The sequence below is a fragment of the Petromyzon marinus genome, chromosome 7, assembly GCF_048934315.1.
Source record: "Petromyzon marinus isolate PM22_M1 ecotype Great Lakes invasive population chromosome 7, UKy_Petmar_22M1.pri1.0, whole genome shotgun sequence".
NCBI lineage: Eukaryota > Metazoa > Chordata > Hyperoartia > Petromyzontiformes > Petromyzontidae > Petromyzon > Petromyzon marinus.
In genome coordinates, this window is record NC_133673.1 from 7,908,787 (window position 1) to 7,933,081 (window position 24,295).

At 42.4% G+C, this 24,295-nt stretch overlaps 1 protein-coding gene across 2 annotated transcripts in view; it reads left to right on the forward strand.

Moving 5' to 3' along the window:
• Positions 1-24,295, forward strand: part of TNPO3 (transportin 3) — a 71,857-nt gene that overhangs the window by 36,332 nt on the left and 11,230 nt on the right. For both annotated transcript variants that reach the window (XM_032948923.2, XM_032948922.2), the window contains exons 13-20: positions 45-136; positions 920-996; positions 3,779-3,839; positions 7,259-7,399; positions 7,703-7,819; positions 11,135-11,229; positions 14,417-14,573; positions 22,444-22,611. In XM_032948923.2, the coding sequence (XP_032804814.1) occupies positions 45-136; positions 920-996; positions 3,779-3,839; positions 7,259-7,399; positions 7,703-7,819; positions 11,135-11,229; positions 14,417-14,573; positions 22,444-22,611 (908 nt within the window). The remainder of the gene's footprint in view (positions 1-44; positions 137-919; positions 997-3,778; positions 3,840-7,258; positions 7,400-7,702; positions 7,820-11,134; positions 11,230-14,416; positions 14,574-22,443; positions 22,612-24,295) is intronic.

A 24,295-nucleotide genomic window follows, 5' to 3' on the forward strand; every position in this document is an offset into this window, starting at 1 on the left:
TTGGGAAGTGTTTGGCCTGCCTTGGACATTCTATATTATTGCAGGCACCGCGCTCGTTCTGGCAAGGTTGCCTCTGGACAAGATCTCGGAGAGTTTAAAAGATCTCTGCGCCGTTCAAGTGAACGCACTAAAAAAGGTGAGCTCTGACTTCAACACTGTACCTGATAGTGTTCAGCTGTTCCACCAAGGTGTTCCCATGTACCCGAGTACATCACCTGCAGTTTCATCCATTTATACTTACACAATATTACTTGAGGTCATGAACTCATTTGTTTGAAGTGCCGACAACATTTGTGGATAGTAGTTCATGACAGTTGCCCCAACCCAGTTTATAACACATGATATGACTCCGATTCTTACAAAGTAATACTGCTGCATATTGTTTGGGTGACCTAGATAGACGTATTGTCTTGTTCTCAAACTCCTGCGGCCGCCTCTTGTCTTCAAGCCAATTTTATCCACGGTTTGGTCCGTGTCTGGCCTTGAATTATGCAAGAGTTAAATTGTTGTAAATTCATCTTAATTTCTCTCCAGCAAGCACGTAATTAAACCCCGGTAGGATGTCGGTGCCTCTTTTTTTAAACACTTCTAAAAAAAATGCGTGAAATATTGTTTTAAGCATTAACGATCTTTAGAATTACGTTAGTATGATTGTGTGAAACGGTTTTAAGCACTTAATGATCTTACATTTACGTAGGTGTGCTGGTTTGGACAAAATATAAAATTGTGACAAAGTAGGTGACCCATCTAGTGGATGGTCTCTATCTCATAATTATATGCTGCATATTTTCACCTTTTAGCCAAAAACCCAAATTACAAACCCAATGTACGTATTGAACGTTGTGCAATCGGTAGTAAAAGCATGGGCGAATTTATTTGCTCATTAACTAATGTTTGGAACTCGCGTGCTTCCATGTAGCTGTTAACACTGGAAGCAAGCAACGGTGTCTCTACTGATCCGACAATTTGGCTGGATCGCCTGGCTGCGATCTTCAGGTGAGTGAGTGGATTGGCGTGTTCGGTTGCCCTTGTTACACGGGTGCTGCTGATGCTCCCAACCGCTAGGAAACGTTATCGATTTGTCTTGGTGGCATGTCAATGGATGCAGGTATCCAGATGCGATCTCTATATCGTGCTTGCAGTGGCGCTTGATCGTACCAGGAGAGACCCGCATGATATGACTACGGTTCAATTTTTTGATATGGAGATAGAGAAAAGTATGTAAAGCGGTCAGCTATCGCTTCATCCATTTGAACACTTGAATATACTTTACTGAACGATTGGTACTGGGCAATATAATGACCTTGCAAATGATTGTGTTCTAGTATGGATTTTTTTAAGCATGTCAACTAAACTGGCAGCAATTATTGAAATTGGGGCACTCCTTTACAGTAAAACGAAATTGTTAAAACAATATGAATTTAATATCGTCAAGTTATTCTCCTGTAATGCACATTTTACTTGCATTCTAACCAACTTTATATTTAAGATATATTTATTTGTGCAGCAGCTGTATGCTTCAGGCTGACATTTTGAATGGGGATAGCCGGAGGTCGTTAAAAAAACTACTTGAAGAGCCGCAATGCATGCGAATATGAGACGATGGCCCTTAATAAATAACATCACGATTGGGTCCTTAAAGAGCGGCACGTGGTTCCGGAGCCGCATGCGGCTCTGTAAGGAGCAGCACTGGAGCCGCACTCCAACCCTGTCTCAGAGCTTGCTACCCTTCGAGACACGAGGCTATGTTACTTAGTGTGCTTTATCCTCCTCAAATGCAGGGCCAGTCAGGGTGTCCATCACTTGCCAGTTGCATTCACACAAAGGCAATGAAATAGGCTTCTTACGAAGTGCATGTCAAATGAAGCCGTGCGACTGGTTTATAGATATTTTTTTTATTGAGTCTAATGTACAGGACAATTAGCTTAAATGACCTGTCTGCTTAACAGTGGATTGATGGAGGCAGCTCAGCAACCTCCTTTCAACTACGGATCTCTAAAGCTTCATTGATCTTGGTGGTCACGAAATTTTTTTATAGCAATCGACACAGTGTCTGCCTCCTTCCTAATTGGAACAGAGGGTCTTAAAAAGTGGCAATATCCACTTCCAAAGTGCTTTTAAACATTCTGGGAAAAAGTTTGATTCGTTAACTTGTTCTCATAAAAGTTGGCTATCAAACACAAATAATATTAAACACAGATCTGCCATAATAGCTGAAAATAAAAAATGCCCGTGGCGCACTAGTGCACAATAGACTCCGTGTTTAGCCACGAGTTTCAAATTACGAGTTATACACACGATCACTTTTCTTTAGTTTTTTATCACAGAAGCAGAGCAAGGCTTGACAGGCTTGTTTTTGAAAGAAGAAGAAGAGCTGGTGGTTTTTTTCATGTCGGTGTGAGCTCTGTGTAGCTACTGCTTGGTTTACATTTGCTTGTGGTTTGGGTTTCTGTTTTTTCCCACTGATTTTAAGAAGTTTAGCAATGAATGTCTCACTCCTCAACCAATCGCTAACACCATCGCACATGCTCACATGCCTCACTTGAATGTGAACTGTTGGCAAGTGTTTTTTTAAGTACACAATCTGACAATGTGAAATGTCTGACTTGTATCTGACAATGCTATCAGTGATGTCACTGCTAGACCACAGATTAGACTTGCAGCAATGCATGCATTGTGTTAACAAAGAAGGAATTTTAAATTGTGTCAAATTATCAATCTCATCTCACCCTACATTATCTTGGATATTGGCTTTTAGTAGATAATGCCATTTGTGTTAAATTTTGCTATCCATATTTAGAAGAAGGTCCATCAATATATAACAGAAAATTTGTACTTTACTCATTAGCTTAACAGCTGCTTACATTCCAAAAAAACGTGTCGAGCATGATGATTCCCTGATGCATCTCTGATTTAAGCACTGCTCTGTACATTAGACCTGTTTAAGTTTTTAGTCTGATGCAGCTCAGAGTGTATTGCTCTGTAAAACTTTCATGTTTGTTTAGTTGCAACATTCGTGCCAATGGGCGCCTTGTCCCTTCTGACTATCATGTAACATTTTGGCCGATTTTCTTGGCATGCATCACATTACTCAAGTACTCTAAGCCATTGATAAATTAAAAAGTAAAATATGGGGGAGGAATGCCCTCCACATGATGCCAAACACCCCATGCAGATCCTCTCTCTAAGCACGTTTATTATAGTCCACTCATCCACACCAACCAGTTGCATCACTAAATGTGTTTGACCGCTATGCTTTTTTCAGTTGACAAATTTTTCCACCGGTTAGAGATAGGGAAATGGTGGTGGAAGCAACTTGTCCAGTGGTTAGTATAGGATTTGCCAAAGTTTAATCCTTGTGACCCACCGCGGGTCATCTTTTCCATGTTCAACACTCTTATTTGTGAAAATATCAATTAATTGCTGACCTGCTGCATGCATCTGGTGATTAGTTGATACAATAACTCAATATCAATTTGAATCAGGATTCATTCCATTACATCGAATGTGTACCGATCATCAGGCATGCGTAACAAATACATTTGAACGGATTCATTTTTTTTGTCTGGTATTGACCAAAATGTGTGCGATTAACCAAACAAATAAATACATCTGCTGAGAAAGCACTTTGGGTATTTTAAACTCGGGTGCAAAATGTCCATAGCTCACGCTGCCCAGTTGGGACAAACCTTCAAAGTGATCACCTTATAGCTACAGCTGAGCTTTGTCTAGCTGTGTTGACGAAAAAAGGGTAATCGCTGGGCTCGACTGTGTGCAGGCATACGAATCCCATCGTTGAGAATGGTCAGCTCCACCCGTGCCAAGCAGTCATCCAGGAGGTAAGTGGAGCTCTTGCAGCAATTTGCAGTCGAGTTATTGCATTTGGTGATTGTCACGTCCGAATGCTGAGGATTATCACTTGACTGTTGGTAACAAATAACACGTGGCCAGCGTTGGCGAAGTGGCTGCATGAGAGTGAGCCAGGGGCCTAATTCCTAACTTGGTGCATGTTCAACTACAGCTTTTAAGGATACAATTTTTTCTTGTCAGTTTTTTTCACATCTCCGTTGTATATTGTTAAAACGTATTTTTTCCCATAAAAACTTAAACAGCTGGGCACAGAGTCAATTGATTTTCATTCTCATTTTTGAGCGCTTTACAACCGAAGGTTAAAACTCTTGATGCATTGGCGCTCTACATCTGGCCATCTGTAAACGCGAGGTCATGATAACTCATAAAGATGATGCAACGTTGATGAAGTTTTATTATACTTTTTTTGCTATTAGTGATCAATGATTTGAACAAAACATGGCAAAAGCAGCGCTGAGAGCGGAGTAGCTTTGCCTGCCAATGCCATGAAGTCATTGGTGCAACATCAGCTCATTGTGCGGCAGGACACTTCTCGTTTTTACACTCATTAAATGCTTCCGAAGACAAACGTATCTTGAAAAGTGTTATATAATACACGTAGATGCATGATTGTGAAGTTGGCATATGGTACATATTAGCGTTATTTTAAAAAATGTATTTCCAATTCCTCGGCCCAAGGCTGTTGCTTGAGGCAAGGGTCTTGCTTCTCCCAGGTGCCTGGCATCCATCAGTGGAGGTGTATTCTGCTAAGAAGCTGTGGTTTAAGGAATATATTCGGTCTCAATAGAGCCGTGGATTTTGGGTGTCACTCATGGGGGATTAAATATATCACAGCAGCCCCAAATTCCTCTTTTCTTGTTTTCATGCAAGCTCAGTCTTTTTTAGCCTTCCATCAGGAGACTGCCATGTTTAGTTTCACATATTTGACAAGCAAATAGCAGGAAGTGGGATTGTTTGTACAAGCTATCTCCAACACCTGGATGCATGTTCTCGCTTAGCAGAGACCAGTATGGCTTAAGTTAAGTTTCTGGAGAAAATTGTAGCATTAAATGAAATGCTCAACAAAACAAAACACCATAATCTCTGATTAGAAAGCAGAGATAACTAAACTGAGCATAATAAACATTGTTACTTCACAGGCATTGTGTACAGTTGAATGGTGATGGATGGCTGACTCGACAGTATTTGGATTGTATGTACACATTGGTTGTCAAAAGAGAGGAAAGAATTGTAGTCTTTGAGCTGAAATAGTGCTACTGCATTGTGTTGTTGGCTGGAGAATTCCAAACATTTGCTCAAATATTCTGTTCTTGCCGCAGTCTACATTGCTGGCTTTGCTGGCAGTACACTTGTGAAAAATAGCTTCCTAGCTCATTGGTTTCCTGTAGGATAAATAAACATTCTGAGTCTGATAATTATTGTTCATTGGGAAATGTTGAGTGATCTTTGTGTTGCTCCATCACCTCTCAATGTTTTAAAAACTGGCAGTTGAAAAAAAGATTTTCTCATGTCCAACATGACCAAATATGGCACTGTTGGCAACTGCAATTTTCTATTACAGTGATGTCTGGAATACAGTGTTTTAGGTACAGCCAGTGGTGTTTTATCAGATGCATCTGGAGGATTTTTCTTGTTTACATACACCTGCATTTTATAAGAAAATCTCAGCTGTTGTGTATCTATGCTTGAGCTCTGTAGCTTATCAATTAGTAATAAAATAACATACAGGCCTTTCTCACTGCTGGGGATAAAGGCCTCCCCACAGCATGCTGGTCAAAGTGGTTGCGTTAATGTATTTCACTGCGTAGGTTGGCGAAGGGGTCTCAGGACTGCTCCGATGTCACTTGCTGCTGATGTTAGCCATGAAGATTAATCAAATTGGCTGCGTTCCTGGGGCAGTACGCTAATGACTGTGCTACCACTTTAGCCAATTTATAAATTATTACTACACTTTCAATTCATGCTCAGGTTGTATATTGAGGCAAACATATGTTGTATTGGACAAACAACAACTTCTAAGGATAATTAGGAATGGGAAAGCGCCGGATTACCTGTGATGTGTACACCCTGCAGAATAAAAACACGTATGTCAAATAACGATGAATTAAAACACATGGATTTATCTTTTAAATTGCCTCGCATTTTGACCAGTATATAATTGTAAAGGTGTTTTCTTCCTTCCATATGTAACCACGAACAGAATCGGAATATTTGTTGTGAATTTCATTGGCTCAAGCAACTACAGTAGATGATGGTTTACACGCCAAAGCATAAGGCAGCATTTTCCTGCTCATCTCTGTTAAACTGTTTTCTGTGCATGCTCTCGGTGTTTGACCCATAAAATACCAAGACCCAATTCTACATGGACAAAATAATTACAAGCACACACTCATTTCAAAATTCTGGGAGCCACTTGGTGCTGTACCGTGGCTACATGCCACTATTGTTGCTTAAAATGTAGCCTGCCGACTATCAGCCACACATTGTTACTGTTGGTAGCCAGTAATAGTCGTTAATTTAATTAGTTATAAGCCCATTAGAGACTTTAGAGGCCACCAGAAGCCTCTTACAAGGGAGACTTGTGCAGTACTTCAATCATTAGTGGTTTATGCACAGGCTCTTTTATGAGGCAAAAACTCATTTAAAGTTAGCTTCCCAGTTTTCTTGCAGAGATTTGGTTTCATACCCCACTAGCTGACAAGCATTTGTTTGTGTTGAACCTCCCTAAAAAGGGTGGTCTCTTTTCTGGTTTGGTAACTAAGTCGCGATTCCACTGGTTTGGGAAATTATGATACAAACATTAAAAACATGTTGAATATAGCAAGGTCCACAGCCATTGCCTATTTATCTACAATTTTAGTACCAGTGTTTATTATTCCCTTTTCCAAACCCCAATTATTTTCAATTGCAATGTTTAGAACAGTGAGTTGAGCTGTGGCATAGTGGTATTGCTTTCACTTCACTGCACTTGCCAACCTTCGTTTTATATCCAGCCACATCTAACATCAGTGATGAGTTATGTTAATTAATCATGATAAATAAAGCAATCATCACCTCTACTGGCATACCACTTCCCCAGGTCACTCTTGCAAATGAAGCTCATGGTCTGTTTAGTTCTGACCCGCAATAAACAAAATAACGTGAATATATGAACCAGTCTCAGGGTTCCCCACCTCACCAACCTACACTGACCAGCGTGGTGCTGTATGGTCAAACAACCCCTATGAGCAACACGGCGTTAGAAGGCTTCCATCCAGCAGTGGATTGACAAAGGGCAGTAGGTATCAATATCAGGTCATTGATTCGCAATGGCTGCATGTTGCTCCGTTGGGCGGGTGCACCCTCCACATTGATCGTTTGCGCTCGGCGTATCTACGTGTGTGTACAGATCTGGCCCGTGCTCTCAGACACGCTCAACAAGAACCAGGCCGACAACCGCATTGTGGAGCGTTGCTGCCGCTGCCTGCGCTTCGCCATCCGCTGTGTGGGCAAGGGCTCGGCGAGCCTGCTGCACCCTCTCGTGACACAGGTACGCACACGTGCGCATGCACGCCTCTCACTTTAATGCCGCATCCATATGTGTATTCTGCTCAGGCCATTAATTGTGCTGTGCCCCAGTCACTCGGAGCCACACACTAATCCAACGAGTTCCTTTGCCGCCTCCACCCAGCTCCAAAGTGTTTAAGCTTCATAGCATTCGGTTTAATATCCCCGTCCTCCATGTGCTTTCTGCCGCCCCTGGCAAGCTGATGCCCGTGCACCATTACAGTCTCCATGACTTCGCTTTACAGTGAGGCTACCCTGACGCTGACGTTAATTTCTCTGCAACCAGATGGTGAGCGTGTACCAGGTGCATCCGCACTCCTGCTTCCTCTACCTGGGCTCCATCCTGGTGGATGAGTACGGCACGGAAGAGGGCTGCCGGCAGGGTCTTCACGACATGCTGCAGGTGTGCACAACGGCCTGCACCCTTGTTGTTTCACAGCTGACCTGGCTGTGTGGTTGCAGTTTTTACCTTTGTTCCACTGTACAACTGAGCAGTGCTGAGCCAGCCCGGTGCGGGCCAGAATGCTCGAGGGTTATTTTTCCACGACACAAGCCGAGCTGTTCCGCTGACGTCACACGCAATGAATGGGTCGAGGTGTGCATGTCGATGACGCTGTGTCCTCACAAGGGTACTGAATGGCTTCGCATGCAGTGAGCATGGGCATTGGCCCCACCAGTGGCCCTGCTTGACCATGCGCCAGATGTGACATGTCTTGTGAAGCCAGCATATATCACAGTTTGGTTCCTGCTCAGCACCGCAAGTAGCCAGTGGAATGCCATCCGTACCATTGGGGGCCCCGTTCTGACTCGGCTCAGATGTGCCAGTAGAAAAGGACTTGGATAAGTGTTTGGTGACCTGTAATGAGTCATAGATCCGTCTTTCATCAACTTGCCATCCTCTTTACATTATCCGGTACTGTAAATGAGCCACTTTTGTTGGCAGTTTAAAAAGCATCAACCAAAAAAACTCATTACATTTGTGTGAATAGCACTGCCTACAACAGAAGAATGTATTTGAGGCTGACATTTGAGTCTGGCCTTTCAGAGCAGTGAAAGAGGGAGGGAACATTGATTTTTATGTGGAGATTGCACTTTGCGCGTTGTGGAAACCTTCTTGAACTTTATGAAATTGCCCAATTTTTCTCAGCCCCACGTGAAGTGCATTCTGCCAAGTACAACTCAATCAACATCCCTGCTCTTTCTTAGCTCTCGAAGGAGGTCTACTGCTTGAAATGTCGGCTCTTTTAATATGTTTTCTCAAGTGCTAATAGCGAATGTAATGGTGTTTTTTTTTGGTTTGTATTGTAAATAATTTATTAAAAGAAATGGTGGCAGCTTGGAGAGACCTTCATCCATCAGTGGATAACCAAGGCTGATGATGATGGTGGTGGTGTTGAATAATCTGTGTCAAGTGTTTGCTCACTGCATATGGTTATCCTTCTTGGTCTGCAATGTTGCTATTTCTCCACTTAATTTATGATGGCTTTTTGTTCGTCTTCAATGCTGCTCCCTGGAACCGTGTTCCTTTCCAGTTGTGTTAATTTGATTAAAATTCCATCACTCCTGCGTCTGGTGAGAACAGGTGGCTGACGATTCCAGTAGGTTGCTCGCTGCTGCACCACATTGCCTCGGGAGGGTGGAAAAAATGTAGTCTTGTCAACTTGGGACAATATAAAAACACGAATGTGCAAAAGCTCTAGTCTCGGTGTTCTACATGTGTTGCTTTTATCAAAGCACATGGGTAATTTGTCATCAATGTAGCTTCCCAGAAACATTTGTTTTGGTTACAAATATTTTCATATTTTGGCACACATTCGTCTCTTCCAAATGCATTTCTGCTAAAACATTTCCTCACAAAAAAGTGAGTGTTTGAATAAAGTTAATGGTTCCTTCAGTCAGCGTTGTCAGCTTTCTGCGAGCAAGTTGTGTACAAAACTGTTGAGGCCCAAACTCCGTTTGGTTACTTTAATATGTGGTGGCCTAATTACGGACAATATTAAATGTTGAACAAAACACGAACAACCTTGCCTAAATTAAACCCAACTGGATTTAAACTAAACGTATTGCCTTCATCTGCAAGCCAAACAAGACTTGCAGAGATCATGCTACGTAGGTCTTCGTGGTTGCGATGTAGAGGGCTGCGATGCATTTTCTGGTTCGCACTGCATGCCGTTCGACACCATCTCCTACGGTTTTGCTCCTTGTGAAGAAGCTCCCAGGACAAGGAGCAAAACGCTGCCCGTCCTGCCGAACAACCCGTGGTACAACCTCAAAACACATCGGAGAGCAAAACTTGCTGAGTTTACACTTCAGCCCATAGAATGTTAAGACGTTTTAAAAAAAAAGAATTGTAACACTAAACAGAACTGACCGCAACCCATAGCTGACACACACCATGTAGAAAAATGTTCAGTATACCAGTGTGGGCTGTTGCAGGGTAGTACGCTACATTATTTTGATGCAGATTTTAATGTTGGATGCCTTTCCCAGCTCCACTGTCAACTGCGCGAGAGCAGCATGTGGTGTCTTCTCTTTTTACTTTTCTTTCCAGTGTTTCATTTGGCTCTTGCTGAAGGTCAAAACAGTAAACAGTGTGAAATGCAGTGGTCTTTCTGGCCATAACCAACAGTATATTCACAAAAGACTGAACAAAAGAGGCTTGTGCCTTGTTCATCAAAGGGGCTTCACGCATTCAGTTTGGAAGTGCTGCTCGGCAACTCTGTCATGATCTAAAAGTACAATTTTTTTTGTAAAACAGCACACTCTTTCATGCAGTTTGTTGTTCGGATTAAGTTTACCGAAATAGAAGCTCTTGGCGATTAGTGCCAACGTAATCTCTAATGGGAGAAATGGTACACTGCAAAAATGCATGCAGTTCCATTGTTGCCTGAGCCCAATTTTCAGAATGTTCTCAGATCTTGTCCACCCTACCCTTGGTGTAGCATTAAATATATTTCGATAATCATGCACGCACAGAAGAAAAATGGAAGACTTGAAATAACATTGTTGGGTGGTTTTTAGTGGGTGAATGTGGGAACCTCAGACTTCGACTTTGCTGTGGTTACACCTTTTGTCCTTAACGTCTGGCATTACACCTAACATAAGGCCACACCTCAAGGGCCCTTCCCATAGAAGTTTTAATACATCTTACCTTGAGGTGTGGCCTGATGTTAGGTGTAACGCCGTTGGGTCAAATTCATGTATCAGCCATTGTTTATTTTTTTTCTCTCGACTTTGGCAAAAAATTTCCCCATGTTTCCATTACCCACAATAGAGCAAATCACCGGGGCTGTGTATTCTATCTTTTTTTCTCAGGATGTGAATCAAGCCTATTGTGTTTCTCCAAACATGCCTTCAGCAAAAAATTGGCTTAAACAGTGTAATGTTATATGTATTTATGTTGAATTTCTTTCGCACCGTACTATAGCCACCCGTGCAAATCGGAGGTGCAGATATATATCAATGTTGATACGTAGCGGAGGCATACACAGAGGAACCTGTCACATGTTAAGTTACAAGTCTGGAGCCAAGCACAAACCTTTTTCTATTTCCACTTGAGCAAGAGCGAAGATCATCATGCAACAATTGAAATGCAACTAAAGACGGCGTCTTAAATTGTTTCTGATGAATTGCTGTGGGGTCGGTCTTTGTTTACAAAACGGCAGTGTTATTGGTAGTAAAATGTACGTACATTGTCTGCGCGCATGGGATCCCCTAGGCTTTCTGTGGCCCCACATTCCTGCTTTTGGAGCAGCCAAGTGGACTGCGCAATCACCCGGACACGGTGGATGATCTCTTCCGGCTGGCCACAAGGTGAGGGCATGAGACCTTGAAGATGTGTTGACTGCCGCCACTCATGTGTCTGCTGTCATGAATACAGTTTGTGCTTCCCGGTGTCACCATGTATGCGTGGACTGTGTTTTTCTTTCTCTCGGTGGAATTTCACAAACATTCAGTGAAACGGGATTTGCTATTATTGAAAGTGCCAATACATTTTTTGTGTAAAACTTTCCCAATGAAATATGCTCGCTCCCTTAAAACAGTAATCTAACGTTTCCAAATCTTACTGTGCAATCATAGCATGCAGTTTCAATGGCGGTATATTTGTTTTTCATTTATTTTTGCTTCCGTTTTGTTTTTTGAACATTTTGGCTGCGGTGTTTGAATATCCAGAATGGTGTTAATCTACGATCTTGCAAACGTTATTTGCTATTGATAAAAGAAATAAGCTAATGTACTTGAAATAAGATTTAACTTGCCTCTGCGCACATGTGTGTGGCCCGCTGTGGTGAAGCGGCTTCCCCTATACCCCCAGCTTTTATAAGCGCAGCAACCAGAGCTATCACAAGGATCATCAAAGCAATGTTTTGTCATCTACTTTTTTTTATTCAATGGCAGATTGAAAGGAAATAGGATGAGCCTCTTTCATATCACTGCAACATACACACCCAATAAGGCAACTTTTCCATCGTATTTTCTGCCTTAGTTATAGCTTTCCTATGCCACATGCCATATGTTGACATACGTATATACGTGCACTCTTAAACATAGAGACGGTTAAATCCTTGACGCGCCATGCAAAGTAGTGGCTGTGGCAGTAATAGGCACCCGCAGAATCTCAGAATTCATGCTTGTGGTCATGACCTGTCAAAAGGATCGGATGTCTCAGTCACAAAACGTAAGGGACACTTGAACTGCCTGTCAGTGACACAATAAAGGACTCTTAATCTTTCTCAATTTGTCTGCAGAGCTAACTTAGCACAAACTGACCTCTAAACTGTTAACACTTTCTACACTTTTATTAACTTTTCCACAGTTTTGTGTAGCGTGATTAGCACTCAGATCAGGCTCTAAAATAAACCAAGCATCACATTTCTGTAAATGTAAAAAATATATATAAATCAATCTTAAACAAACATTCAAGTTAACTTTTCTATCCTCTTTGACTTAAAAAAACTGGCAGTAGCTTAGAATACAAAAAAGCTCCGTCAAACACTGATTTAGTCATTTTGATAGCTTTTCACGAGTGAGTCATTGATCAGAGTTGCATTATTCGTGTTTGCAGGCATGACGTTTGTCTGCCATAAGTGCTTATTTCACAACCGTTAATTTCACAGTTATGCCACCTTATTCCCAGTGACTGAGATGTTGGCATGTTGGTGCACGTGAAGCTGCCTCGGGCCCTGCCCCCCCACCACGATTGAACAGAAGCGGCGGCATGGATGTCTGAGCAGGCTCACGACGCGCACCGCTGCACCCGGCACTGACATTTATCTTGGGATTGTAGGGCTCTAGCAGGAACACCTGGGGCGTTGCTTCCCAACATCGGATCCCCTTGCTTGCTAATTTCAGACCCTCTAAACTACAATGCATGTCTCACTGCTCCTTAGAGATAGTTGGAAGTACTGGTATTGTCCAGAGTAGTTTAGCTGTATTCTTCTTTGTAAAAATTCTATACGAAGACATTATTTAATGAAAGCTTTGTTATACTCCATGGCATTGCTAAGGAGTTGAGTTATTTATAAAAGTGCTGATAAAACCTGCACATTTTTTAATGATGCAATGAGACCTCTGTATTCAATTCCCATTTCTTATCTTTTCCCATGTGGTCTAATCTTGTAGATCCCAATCAATCCCCAATGGATACACTATTAGATGTTTCTGCTACAAGCATCTCTGTAATATTTTGGTTAATATATCCCGAAAAAAAAAATCTGTTCCCACCTGTTTTTCAAAACACGATGCACAACCTGACGCAACGGCATGCACCCCATGTCGGGTATGTGTCAGAGATGCATAGCGACACACTGCTCCATGCATCTGTGCCATGTCCTCTTTTTTTCTCGCTCCAATACTCCGTCTCCCCATGCTTTGTCTCACTCGCTTCAGACATCCCTATGATTCGTCTATCTACACCTCTTTCCACGCAGCCTGGTGCTCAATGATGCGGCTGATAATAAGGGGGCCCCTATGATGCATCATTAGCGTATGTCTGACCATGTTACGGGAAATGCATGAAGTGAGAGAAGCAGAGACGCAGCACATAGATGTATGGAGTGAGACGAGCAGAGGTAGATGCAGCGTCATAATGGAGTGCGACGCCAAGAGACGCATGACGCAGAGATATATGTATTGAGAGAAGCAGAGAGACGTACGGATTGACAGCCGCATTGAGAGAGAAGCAGACAGCTTAATAGGCATGCAGTGACAAGCTTTTGTAGCACAGATCAGAGAGGCATTGAGGGAGAAAGAATAACAGAATTGAAGAAGCATACAGCAAGAAATATATGCTTTTTTATGATAGGAGGTAGCATTCTCTGATTTAATATTTTCCTGGATCCAACGTGATTTTTTTTCCACTGTCTTGAGAAATGGTAGATTGAGGTTTCAATGGCATAATTAATTAATAATTTCCAACCCTTTATCGATCCTCTGCTGGATGAAGGCCTCTCCACACCATCAGTCGTGTGTTATTTTTCCATATGTTGCCATGCTGGTTCGTGCAGATTGGTCAAGGCAGGTAGGAGACGGTTCAGATATCACTCGCCACTGATGTTAACTGTGGCTGGGATTCCAATTCAGGTCACCAGATTCGCAGCATAGTTTAAGACCCACCGCACCTGTACCCCACCTTTTACTTTAAATGTTTTACGTAATAATAAAAAAAATCTTTGCTCATGATTTAATTAATGTTTGGTGTAGCTCATTTCTAGCTGGCTCGGATATATTAGTTGACAATCCACAGTCTTATGGGAGATGGACCACTGTTTTACTTGCCATTGAACCAATACTGAGTTACGATTGAGATGGTGCAAATTTACAGATCCCCCACCCCACCAGAAGGAGTATTTGGTTAACTTATCCCCAATGTTGCACAAACGCACGACTTCTTTATTGAGAGCCTTCCGCTCTCACACACTTATGGCCAACCCCCTACCACTACGGAGCGACCAGCAGTGATTTCAACGATGGCCGTCTCCTCCTGCCGTGTCGTGCGCAGGTTCATCCAGCGGAGCCCCGTGACGCTTCTGCAGAGCGCGGCCATGCCGGCCATCCTGCAGTGCGCTCTCGTGGCCGCCACCCTGGACCACCGCGACGCCAACTGCAGCGTGATGAAGTTCCTGCGCGACATGGTGCACACCGGCATCGTCAATGATGTGAGTGTCACGACCACCACCACCACGCCATTTTCTGCGTTGTCCTGTAGCTGTCATCCTTGAGCAAACCTCATCCACGGAAGAAGGCGTCGATTGCATGGCGGCTATTTCCCATGTCGTTTTTTGCTCCCGAAGCAAACGAGTCTGTGTCTGATTAGGAATTCAATCTTCCCCTCGCCAAGTTAATCATGGGGGTTTAAGCATTCGTGCAGTATTTAACGTGCTGCCCTATAAAATTGGAGTTCAATTCTTGACAACAGCTGACATCAATGGCAAGAGATCTGAAATGATCCCTGGCTGCTCCCCATTGCCCAACCCACATTGACCAGCGTTGTGAAGTATAGTAAAAATAGCCTTTATAATATTATATGTAAATGTGTTCTTGACAGGAAGTTCACAGCAGGAATATCCAGCTTGCTTGCATGTCAAAGTTATGGTCCCATTCGTGCATATCTTCTGCTCATAGCCTGAAATAGCTAAAAATGTGGATGCAGTTTCTTTTAAGAACCACAAAAAAACTGCATCCTGGATGCATCCTATCGTTGCCATTCGTGCCATAACTTTGATAAATGTGTGGGTGTAATCAGTGCTGCTGTGTGTGTAGTTTTATTTGTTGCCTTGTATCATTGTTTGATTCAGATTTTTTTTATCTTTCTGTGCCCATGTGAACGTTTTTTTACGATTTATTTAAAAAAAAAGATTGCCCCAACAAAACGTCGGCTTTATAGTACAAATTGTCCTCACTTTCCTAACATTTTCAGAAAAATCACTGTATTCTTCACACATTCTATTATGATTTGCACATGGATGAGCCTCTACAATAGGCAAAGTGTCAGATTTGTGTAAATATTTTTCCCCTTATCTTTTGTAAAATCTCTTCGGCATTTTAGTATTTGTCTGCCGTTTTGCCTAGATGGTCTGAGCATCAGTATGTATTTTACTGTAGCCTAGTTTGTGTGACGGTATTTGCACATGTGCCTACATAGGGTTGCATATACAGTATAAATTCAGCCCCCCTTTTTAAAAATAAATATACAGTATAAAGTAAGGAAGCACATTCTCATTTATAGTCTGGTCATGCTCGTGAATAAAAGGTAATGAGTTAAACTGTGTTATGTGTATGCACTGCAATGGCTTCATAATATGCAATACAGCATGCCACATGGCAACCAACCTGTTAAGTATACAGAAAGGGCATTGCAGATCACTGGCAGCAATACCATCACGTCAGAATAAGTTGGTGTGAACAAGGCTTTTCAAACACATTGGGGCGTTTAAGGCTGGGACTCAAGGACCACAGTTGTCGGTGCTATGTTTGTTTGTAACATCAGATCGGTGTTGTCTTATATGCACACGGCTTTCATTTATTTTGGTTCTCACGTCTGTATTCTATCAAGTGGGGGTAGCGAAACACAACATGAGAGTATTGATAAAAACAATCTCCCCGTTGGTCACCATTAAACGTCTTTGATAATTCACCTTCAGCCAGCTGCAGGGAGTAAAGATAAAACGGACTAAGATTAGACCTCATGGAAAATATTCAAAAGGACACGCTGTCGGCAGCCAGTCCTGATTACAGTGCATCAGTGCAGATAAGGGAGGCGGTATTTACTGTCCCATTAAACAATTGCTATCCACACGGAGCGAGATAGGTGATAGGCAAGATCAAGCCATGCTGCTTGCCGCTGCCACAGAACGGTGTGTGTTGAGCGCTATCGTTTCACTCGCTTGCCGATACTTCGAACCCTCGGAGTACGACGGCACAAACCCAGCGATCCGAGTTTGTCCGGTCACCCGGGGAAAAATTCCCTATGCGTTCGATTTCCTGTTAATTGGGCAGCCCCATGTGCTTTCCTGAAGAGAAGTATGTTTGTATTTTTCCCAGCTTGGCATGCCCCCCAGGTCACGTTGAAATGGCACTTGGCTTGAGCGCACTGTGGTGCTTTGCGGTTCGTTCATATACGCAGACCTCGCCTGGGTTATTGCTGTAACTGCATTACTGCCGCGTGAAAATTGAACTCCTCAGCTCGGAATTGTGGGATAAGAATGCTCTCGGGTCGTTTAGGTTGTGTGTCTGTGTGCTCACGTGAAATACTTCTCAGAGCTCGAAAAAGGATTGTAAATTCCTGCATGTAAGAATGGTGGGAATCCCTCTGTGTATGGAGAGACATTTCTGCTATTGATATAAAGACTGCATATAAATATGCACCAGAATAATATATATGCAGTTTATTGGGGGAAACAGAAAAACGAATATATATTGAAATAAAGTAAACTTGCACTATTAACTGTACCCCACTAAAATATTAGGGAGAATTTTTTTTATTGCAAAGCCTCTACAAATCTCCCACCAACCTCATTATACGCTTATAATATATGGAGCCATAATTTTCTCAGTGTTCAGTCACCTGTTCAGAGCAGAGTTAAGGGATCATTAAAATTCAGAGGAGTACTTGTAAATAGCCTGCATAATAAAAATGTGTGCTTTTGGCTAGTGGTGTATTGAGTCACTCCCTTGCCTTTCACTGAATTGTTGTGATTCGATTTTTTTTTACCTTTTAATTGTCTCTTGTGGCTGGATGGGGGTGACGTGAACTTATGTACATCCAGGGTCTACAAATATAAAACCATAAATTTGTATGAGAATCAATATTAAACAATTGATGCGTCTCTACACCATTGCTGTTAACACACCTTTGGCGACGCAAAAAAAGAATACTTTCACTACAACACTTTTTTTCCTTCCTTGGTATTCAGATGATAAATTGTTTTTTTTGGTGAACTCTGCTTTTAAGTGATACATTTTGCACTAATGGGTGGTATGCTCTGCAATGATAAGCTCCCCAGTACTGGCACATCTTACAGTTTCATTAATATTATTTTTCATAAAATGCATTGAATGTGCTTTTCCATTGAATGCCACAGCGGTTGGCTGTGAGGTAAAATAAAATTTCCCTGTTCTACCACTGCCAATAATTATGTTAATTAAAGCTTGCATCTCTCTCACTTGTAGTGTGCATTAATTCTTGCTGTGCACATTATTGAATTTCCATTTTTTTTATAAATATACTTATATAAAACTTTTATTCATCGCGGTATAGCAATCAGAAATTTTGGTAAATTGGGCATCTGGTGATATAATGGAAGCATGCTTCTCGTAAAAGTGTTTGTAATCATGTATTAAAAACAAAAATAGAAAATATTTTTACATGGGTATCATTGTTGTTCACGCATTTAGCACTGCACAAACCCTTAATTCTGATGTAAAATGCAATTTAGTGTAGCTAGATAAACGTGTTTTATTTGAAATTTCTGTTTGTCTACAGCTCCTTGCCCAGTCTGTGTTAAAGTGATTTCAGTTGCAGGGCAAAATTACTGTCATTGCGTGGCAATTTGACCCAAAGCTTGTTTTATCTGGCCACCGCTGCCGCCGCCTGCCTACCATCGCGATAGCAATTTGCAACATCGCAGCGTAATTGTACCCGCTTGTGTAGCCCCTTTGTTAGCAGTTCTCCCAGAGGAGAGGGCAGGAGTTAACGCGTCATCTGGTTAGAACAATCACTTTGTTATTCTGAGTTGTGTTGCCTTGAAAGTGAGCAGGCGTGCCCTCGGAGTGTACTCTTCTCCAGCTAACAGTGGCTTGATGGGCTTTAGAATCTTTATCAGAACCTTTATTTAGACTGGAGGAATCCAATGAGCTATGAAGCTCTTTTCCACCGATGTCCAGTATGGGCGGGTCAGCAAGTTACAACACCAAACAATACAAAATACCGATAGCAGTGCAAAAAAGGTGAGGAAGTAGCTAAAAAGTACAGTAAAACCTTGGATTGCGAGCATAATTCGTTCCGGAAACGTGTTTGTAATCCAAAGCACTCGTATATCAAAGCGAATTTCCCCATAAGAAATCATGGAAACTCAGATGATTCGTTCCACAACCCAAAAATATGTAAAAATGATCAATACAAAATACTTTTTAATATTTTTATTATTTAAATTTAATATAAAGTAATCAAATTTAATCGTGGCCGGTGTGAGGGAGAGGAGGAGGAGGGTTATTGTGTAGGACGACTTTCACTGTCACTAACGGAATCACTGGCATCTGTTGGCTCACTAGAATATTTTTATTTTTGTGCGACTTTAACAAGGAACCTATCCAAGGATATAGTAAACAGTATAGTAAACGAGTGAGGCACGCCGAACCTGGGAGACGATTACCCACAATCCCGCAGCGAGAGAGAGAAGAACCATCGCCTCTGTTGTGATCACGTGACGCTCGGCAGACAAGTGTATACGTACTACTCGTATTGCAAGACCTCGCTCGTTTATCAAGGTAAAATGTATTTAAAATGTTTGCTCGTCTTGCAAAACACTCGCAGACCAAGTTACTCGCAATCCAAGGTTTTACTGTAATTATAAAAGCCCAAATTAAAACGCATAGGCAACGTAAGAGATCAACAGTCCCAGACCGCACCAAGATACCACACAGTCCCTCAATAAAGTGGCACATTAACATTGTTGTTGCCGAAATAGTCTAAAAGGCCCACATGCTCTGGTTTTGATAATTACCGCCTGCAAGCTGAGAATATAAAAACGTGACATTGTTTCCATTTGACAGCAGATGGCATGTGGGGGCAGATGAGTGTGATACACGCCACACATGTCGAACCACGATGACAGCCAGAATGCACGCCTCTGTTGTGTTTATTAACGAATTCAAGAAGCGCCGTTTGATACGTCTATGCCATATAGGCCACATTAACACTGATCAATAAGATATCTAAATCAGGAGAACAGTGCATCAGAATTATAATCAGTATTTCTCAGTGTTTAATGATAGAGTAGGAAATAGCCTGAAAGTGAGAGCGTGTGAAAACAAATTAATTAATAGACATTAACTACTAGTTATTACCAAGTGGAGACCCTTGGCCATAATGATCAGCTTTTTTGAAGAAATAAATCATCAGACAGTTAACAAAACCTTTCCACCTTTGCCCTTACACCCTCAAAAAATGTGTGAAGTTCAAGCCTTGTCATTTTTGATTAAATGTAATGACATGAACAATACATCTTTTTGTTACATCACGACAAAATAACTCTGAAAAATGAAAACTCCCAGTCGCTGTAATTGACAAGATTAGCAAATGTGTTGGGCCCCCCCGTACCTTGTGATCTAGGCCAGGTCGGCCAAGCGGTCGTCTCTCCATGTGTTTTTTATTACAATCCTTCCTTGAGGTGAACATGAATTATGGAACTCCCCCTTCAGAGTGTAATTACATGGTTTGATGGACACCCCCCCCCCCCCCCTCTTTGCTGTCTGGCCCTGAATGTATGTTGAACTTCTTTTGCGCCGTACGCAGCCAACCGTGCTAATCGCGAGCAGAGAAGGCTTAGGCCACTGTCTAGCTAGTCACCTGGCGCGTGCTCTGCTTGTGGAACACAGCTGTAACCTGAAGCACCATAAGCAGCAAAACCCACTTCTTATCCTTTCCCTCGCCCTCTTTTGCCCAAGCGTGTGATTGCTTCTATCCCCTTAATAATGTATGAAAGTCCCGACGTGAGATGGGGACTGGAGGTGGCTCAGCGTGGAGTGGCTCCATGCCCTTTCACAGTCGCGCTGGCACCCGGTGTATTTTTAGGTGTTGATGTACGCGCACGTGGCCAAATTTTTGTTTATTCACACCCAGCGAAGAAGGGGCTGGAGGCAGCTTAGAGATAACACATTTGAAGGCCACGCATGCTAAATTCTAACTCCAGCTAGAATGTGCAGATATTGCATTGCTTGAAGCGTGGCTTGGGTTTTACAAATGTAGATGGGTCGTCTAAAAAGGTTACACCACCCTAATAATAAACTTATCTGGCATTCCATCTTGATGAAATAATTATAAGTCAATGATTTTAGGATGTGATTTATTTATGCTTCATGTAGTAATGTATTTCATTAATCTAAGAGCCTCACTGTCAAGACTCGTTAATAGGGTCTAGTTCCATCTGAAAGGGTGTTTTTGCCTTGAGACTTGTTTTACTCATTAATGTGATCAACCAACCCTTGCCTCCAAAGTACTGGATTACATGCGAGGGCCACTGTGTCGGCTATAAAGTGAACAGGCATCTGCATCTGTTTATAATACCATTGCCACTACAAATTAATCTCATTTGCACCAGTGTGTTGTGTAAATTGGTTTATTTTGACGATGTGAACAATTCTGGCAGTAATGGTCATGATGTCCACTATCATCTCCCTATTATTTTGACTGGGAAATCCTAGCTGCACAAAAGGCCAATATACTTCATGATGAAAGAACATTCTGAGAATTATTAGCAGCAAGTCAGCTTTTCTGCAAATGTTGTGCGCATTACAGTACACTGTGACCTTCTGTTGTGACATTGACATGGGACGTCTGAAGTGACCAGATAGGCTGAGGCTGGTTTCTCCGAACCAGAAAAACACAGGCAGGCAAGTCCACTATTAGGTCAACACTAATATAAAACATTCTTTATCAAACATCATTAGACCTCCTTTGCCACTCCCAAAATGTAATAATAGGGGTTTTCCCCTTTTTTCTGGCAACAAAACTAAAACCTTTTTTACAAGGATTCATGTCTGCATTAACCACAATACCTGCAGTCAAAATGCAAACAAAAAACATACTATGATAATATATGCATTGTCCTTGAAACTGATTGGTCCACACCAAGGGACGACTTTCTTTTGAGCCTCGACCCAATTGGTGCTCGACCAGATGACGCCAAAAGGCGTACACCAAAAGGCGTACACCAAAAGGCGTACACCAAAAGGCGTACACCAAAAGGCGTACACCAAAAGGCGTACACCAAAAGGCGTACACCAAAAGGCGTACACCAAAAGGCGTACACCAAAAGGCGTACACCAGATGATACCTTTTGGCGTCATCTGATCGAGCACCAATTGGGTCGAGGCTCAAAAGAAAGCCGTCCCTTGGTGTGGACCAATCAGTTTCAAGGACAATCCATATATTATCATAGTATGTTTTTTGTTTGCATTTTGACTGCAGGTATTGTGGTTAATGCAGACATGAATCCTTGTAAAAAGGTTTCAGTTTTTGTTGCCAGAAAAAAGGGGAAAAACCCTATTATATTCCTTATCAAAGTTACAGACATCTTAGATGTGCTTTCAGTGTGTGCAGCAATGGTACTATATATGTGCACATTATGTTGGAATGACTAAATTATATTTAGCCATCCTGGTGCCGTTTTTTTAGGCATTCTCACAGATAATGTCATTGGACAGGGTGTGTGCGAGGCCCAAAATCGTGTTTTTCATTGCATGGACATTGTTGTTATGTGTTTGTGTGTGAAACCTTATAATGCATTGTATGTTCGTCGTTATAAGTGTTGCACTTATAACGATTAACATTAGTGGTGGATTTCTTGGCTGTACCTTATATCAACTCGGCCTTTAAATGAGTACCTGGTGCACTGTAAATATCAGCACTGGGGAGACAATGGTGGGTGGGCATGGTGCTGACCACAAACCCACCTTTTAATGCCCTGTGCAGCCCTTGTGCGCTCACTCATAACACTTGCCCTTTCAGGTCATCGATAGTTGCCCGTACACATGTATGCTTGCACCTGTGGCCTTCCTGTTTGTGTGTGGGACCTTATCTTTCGAGCACATCGCCCGGCGTGCGCGTGAATGTACGCGCCACTGTAAAGGCATGCGGTGCTCACTCGGGCCAAGCCAAGCACGACGCCGTTGCTTTGCGTCCCGCCTCGTTACGCGACACCTTGGAGAATCGGTTCGGCATAGCCGAGCAGCGCGCGGCCGCGGGCCCCGTCCGTCGCGCGGGTTTTATTTATCGGTGCGCCGTGGCCGCCGTGTTGTTGCGTGCAGCACAAGGAGGACTTCGAGGCGCGCCGCGAGCTGGTGCACGGAATTCTGCAGCAGCATGGGCAGGTGCTGGTGGATCGCCTGCTGCAGGCCGCCTGCTTCTACCTGCCCCCGTCGACACTCTCCGACCTCTCTGAGGTGCTCTGGGAGCTGGAGCTCTTCGACCGAGCGGTACGTAAGTGCGGCACCCTGCCCTGGCTTAGTCCGTTGCCGTCGTGATACAGTCATCGCAGTTTTATTATCGTCGGTGTTTTTCTATAGGCGACGGCAGCCTGTGAAATTTTTTTAGTCGTATCTTAGATTTTGAATTCCAAGTAGTCATTCTCTTCGTGTAGCTTACTAAAGCGGCACCCTGCCCTGGCTTAGTCCGTTGCCGTCGTGATACAGTCATCGCAGTTTTATTATCGTCGGTGTTTTTCTATAGGCGACGGCAGCCTGTGAAATTTTTTAGTCGTATCTTAGATTTTGAATTCCATGTAGTCATTCTCTTCGTGTAGCTTACTAAAGCAGTCGAACGTTGCCCACTCTTCATTTGTAAATATTGCTATGGGTAAATCAGTCATTGTTTTTATAGAAATATTTCAATTACTATATTCAGTCTTCCGCAGACAACTGCAGTCAAAAATATGATATTAGTTTGCGGCTTCTTTGAGTCTAATTAATTTTGTCTCTCCATAGTCACTCGTGCTACGGACTTTGGTGGGTCGACGTAGGCATTGTCACATGAGGTTTTTGTCCATTCATCGTTGTTTAAAATAAAGAAATGCATTGTTGACAAAAATATGCATTTCCGAATTTAAGTTCACAGAATTAACACTGGTCTGTCATCCCTTTCTTTGCCTTGCTTTGACGAACCCTATTTTAGCTTATCGCCTTTACCAATATGCACCTCTGCTGAGCCATGCTGAGCCTGCTCCACGTTTTGGTCTTTCCGAGTCATTCTGATTTGCCCTATATGCTCCTGTCTCGGAAACTGCGCGGCATTTATTCAACGATTCAGCTCCTCACAGTGCTTCAATCAAATGATTGTCACGATTCGATATAGGAATGTATATTTTTGGTTTGTACAATAAACGTTTGATTTATTAGCCTATACGCAACAATTGCATATCCACCCACCCGCTCTTTACCACAAGAACCTTTGGTAGAGCTTCATTGGCACAGTGCCACACATTTAAGGGCCCACGATGTTGAACTTGAATGCTCCGATTATATATTCAGCATTGCTTCTAAGTCTGTGCCTCTGCTCTGTTGCATTTACGGTAGTTAAGTCTGGTTACACAACTGAATGTCATGTTTGTGGAAATTAGAAGTGATGGGCAATAACAACAGTTGGCAGAAACATTGCTTTAAAGAATGTTGTTGCATCTCATAAAAAAAAATGCATGAGGCTGCATGGAATAACTAATTTTCATTGTTTCATCTAAGTTACTTGTAATTGTCATTTTTATCTCAGTATTTATGAATTTCCCAAATAAATCCCGTATTTTGCATGATGTGCTCAACATTAATCGATGGTCACTGTATAAACATACGATTTACGGCAAGCGCATCTTCCCCAGCTTTGTTTAGCACAGAGTTGCTCCCAAGTATTTATAGATCAAAGTGGACTGCATGGCTTTATGCCGTTGTCGTGTAGATGCTGAAAAATTGTGTACAGAAGGTCACATATACAACAACTGTCGAACTGTTATTTTCTATGGATGTTAACTCATCTGATGTTTTCACATATTCGCCTATAGGTCAGTACCTGTTGAGTCGAATGTGCCATGTTTTTTCTTCACTCTCCTACCAAGTGCAGTAGTGCTGTACACCGGACACAGCACCTGTTAATGTGCAGGGGTTTCTATGTCAT